General features: G+C 31.8%; 1 protein-coding gene across 1 annotated transcript in view; it reads left to right on the top strand.

The window, feature by feature from the left end:
- The window catches only part of LOC107696381 (mitochondrial coenzyme A transporter SLC25A42), a 17,233-nt gene that overhangs the window by 12,135 nt on the left and 1,003 nt on the right, over window positions 1-4,095 (top strand). The window contains exon 7 of the mRNA XM_016496694.1: window positions 2,555-2,623. Within this exon, the coding sequence (XP_016352180.1) occupies window positions 2,555-2,623 (69 nt within the window). The remainder of the gene's footprint in view (window positions 1-2,554; window positions 2,624-4,095) is intronic.

Here is a 4,095-nt window from a genome sequence, read left to right as displayed (position 1 = left end):
TATATATATATATATATATGACCCCTTTAAAAAATTAATTTAATACATAATTTTAGGTAATTATGTATATACATAACATACGTAATAAATTTTTGTATAATTTTCCCCTAAATTATACTTTTATGCACAGAATGTTATTCACTCAACAACAATTATTTTTTATTCATTTTAGGCTGAAATATGAGTCATTTCTTCATGAGATTCACCCTTTTTATCCGTTATCATTAATCCAGGACAGGACAGGAGAGTGACGTGTGTGTGTGTTGCACATGTATGAATCTGAGGCTCCCAAGTGCCTGGAGAGAGAAAGCAAACACATGAACAAACATATAACAGTGTTACTGACTGCTGTAACAAACCAATAACATGTTCACACCACGTTTGGTCTTTAATCATTGGTGTGTTTGTTCATTTACTGACATGAGCGGTTTTAAAATACTTCATTACTCACAGTGACAGTATTACACTGTTCATCTGCTCTTCTGGACCTTCATTTCTGAACTGAAATATTGATACAGTGAATCCAATAAGTATTTGTTCGCTTCAAATGTGTCTTTCAAAACTGCTTTACATTTTAAACTGAACAAACCGGTTTGCGTATCTTTCTTTATAACAAATGACATTTATTTTGCTATTTTCTCATCTCATTTAGTGGCATTCAGACATTTTGAATGTGTTTTAAGACTTCTTAGGGCCGTTGTATTTACTCATAATCATCATCTCAGTCTTTTCTGAACAAACTAAAATCCCTACTAACCTGACAATCGCACAAAGCACAATGATTATCATCCAGATGTCTTTTAAAACGTTGTGACTGGCATTAAATGCATTTTAAACGTTAACCAACATCGCAGACGCCTAATAAAACGCGGAGATTCATTTGAATCGACTCAAAGATTCGATGTTTCGAGTCACGGATGATCTGCTTCTTCATTGGAGTTTCAGTTCTGGAATCTCTGTGTTTGAAAGCAGAATTCATGTTTAATGTAATGTTTCGGTGCAGAATCGCTCGCTGATGGCATTCATTGTGGAGTTCGTTACAAAGTGATTCGTGTTCAAGTGATTCATTCTTGCTGTTTCAACAGAATCGAACAAATCTCACTGAAATGACTCGTTTGGAAGCATCTGGATTCAAGACTGTTGTTTGTAAATTGAAAAGATTTGTGCCAAATGAATGTATATTAAACTAATGACATTATAATCAAGCCTTTTCCGTCATTTATTAATATTTGCTCGATGAGGCGAATTAAATGTGTTTGATGGAGTCCTAATGTCCTCTAGATGGCAGCATGAAGCAGCAGATGAGCTTCTTTGTCTTTTATCTGCTGTTTAAGAAGAATCTCCTTGCATGAAATATGAAATATACTTTCTATGGTTACAAAAAAGCCATTTTCCATAACATACAGCTGATTAAGAACAGGAAAAATGTATAATAGCATGAACTAGCAATGCAAAGATTAACACAACGACATCAAACTATTGTTTTGCACAACAGAAATTGTAATGAATGCACTGCATTTAACTGCAAAATATGACAAGCGTGAGGACTTATATGAAATGCTTTTTTCCTGAGAAAACAGTTCAAGCTCTGTTCATTTCTCCCTTCATGGTATAGTGACTATTGTATGTCCTTGTGATTTAATTGTGTTCACATGATTCCCGACAGATGTTAACATTAATTTTTAGTTTAAAGGACAGAATTTAAAACAAACAGACAAAAGTGTCTTAATAAATTAACAAAAAATGTAAAATAATATACAATTCTTATTATGCGTTAATAATATTTATTATTCATTAATAATAATTATATTATTTTTAATAATACAATGTTTTTAAATTATGTAAAATAATAATAATAATTATTATTATTACTATTATTATTATACATAACCAATTAATATGCATTTGTTGAATATTTAGTGATTGTATGAGGTCACTGATTTGAATGTTTTGTCCTCATCACTGAATCGAGCTCTCACACACATGACCAATAGCACTCGGCCAAGCAGGACTGCTGGTGCTGATGCTGTGGGCGGGGTCATCGGGCGTTGCCATAGGTACCTGGAGCTGTGCCAATACATTTGCATGTATTCAAATTGCTCATGAATAATTTACATCACAGCAGCCTCCCTCCTCATCCGTCACTGCAAACACCAGTTACGAGCGTTACACATGAGACACCATTACTTACAATACAACACTCTCTCATGTATTACACAGAAGATCCTCGATGTATTCAAATTGCTCATGAATAATTTACATCACAGCAGCCTCCTTCCTCATCCGTCACTGCAAACACCAGTTACGAGCGTTACACACGAGACACCATTACTTACAATACAACACTCTCTCATGTATTACACAGAAGATCCTCGTTTTATGCTGTAATCAGCCAAATAATATATAGATATTAAGATAGTTTATCATTACTGCTATTAATTTCTTTCATTTGGCATGCAATAAAAAACAATAGGGCTAAATGTAGAATTTTTATAAGAACTTGGTGTTTATTGCATGCACTGTATTTGGTTTATTGGCTCACTGTACTTCACAGGAAATGATGTCACAGTTGTGGAAACAGCTGAATGGAGGATGTCAGAAAGGGGCGTGTCCACAATGGAATGTAAATAATCTTAATTTTTTATTTAAAGGGCCAGTGGCTCAGAATCTTCCACACATGCACACCAGCAGATTGATTTGGAAATCACACAAAGCACAAAAACGTCTGATCAATATTAAAATATTAATTAATTTTTTAAATTTAATATTAAGACATATTCTAATATTCAGATGTATGTGTTTGATATTCGAATACTACACGATACTTTTATTCAAAAAAGCTGAAAGAGAATTCCCTGTTCAAAGACAATTATGAAAGAAAACTGTTTTTTTCAATAACCTTGTGTAACTACTAAAACATAACAAATGTTTAATTTGTGATTTTTATATATTTTTATTCGAAAGCAATAAGAACAAAGTTGGTCAGCTCTTTTCTCTTTTGTATCAATATCTGACCTTTCCAAATCAACACTCATCATAACATTCATATCGCAATTGTGAAACTTTATATTAGTGCTGTCAAATATTAATCGCGAATAATCGCATCCAAAATAAAAACATTTGTTTGCATAATATATGCGTGTGTTCTGTGTATATTTATGTATATATAAATACACATGTATATATTTCAGAAAAAAACGTTATGTTTATATATTATATTTATTTATAATATGTACTGTGTATATTTATTATGTATATATAAATACACACACATGCATGTATATATTTCAGAAAAATTTTGTTTATATATTAAATATATTTATTTATAATATAAATTATATGAATATAAATATAGTCATGTAAATACATGTAAATATTTTCAGAATATATACTGTATGTATGTGTATTTATATAATAAATATACACAGAACACACACATATATTATGCAAACAAAAACATTTATTTTGGATGTGATTAATCGCGATTAATCGTTTGACAGCACTACTTTATATATATTAGTAGTTGACTCGTTTACTCTGCTCTTAAAGTTATTTCTATTATTTCTACTCATTAATCCATGCATTATTTATGTCAGTGTATATAGAATATGTCTTCATGTCTTGGCTGTTAGTGAATGAATGATTAAGGTATTAGACACTCTGATCTCACACTTATAAATGACTGAATGCCTTTGCATTGCATGCAGAATATGCATGCACGAACACACTTTACAATCAAATGCCTAAAACCTACTTATATAATGGCATAAACCACAATATCAAATACTCACACCAGACAGTGTCATATATGATACGTAGAAGCTTTATTGAAAATCATCACACATTCAGTATTACTCAAGTACACAATGATGAATTACAGCTTTACTGATACGCAGATGCTCATTGCAGTATTAATGATTGAATCAGGTGAATGAAGCGTTTCTGAGGGTCATTGCATTAGTGAATCTAAATTACAGGCCCAAGTGTTATTAAAATATTCATTTACAGATTTTGTAATACATCCAGAGAGCTTGAGGTGAATGTGTGTGTGTGTGTGTTTCTTTGTGTGTGTGTGTGTGTGTGTGTGTGTGTGTG

The sequence above is a fragment of the Sinocyclocheilus anshuiensis genome, unplaced genomic scaffold (assembly GCF_001515605.1).
Source record: "Sinocyclocheilus anshuiensis isolate Anshui unplaced genomic scaffold, SAMN03320099.WGS_v1.1 scaffold217, whole genome shotgun sequence".
NCBI lineage: Eukaryota > Metazoa > Chordata > Actinopteri > Cypriniformes > Cyprinidae > Sinocyclocheilus > Sinocyclocheilus anshuiensis.
Note: the sequence above shows the minus strand (reverse complement) of the source record. Positions and strands in the feature narration are given on the sequence as shown.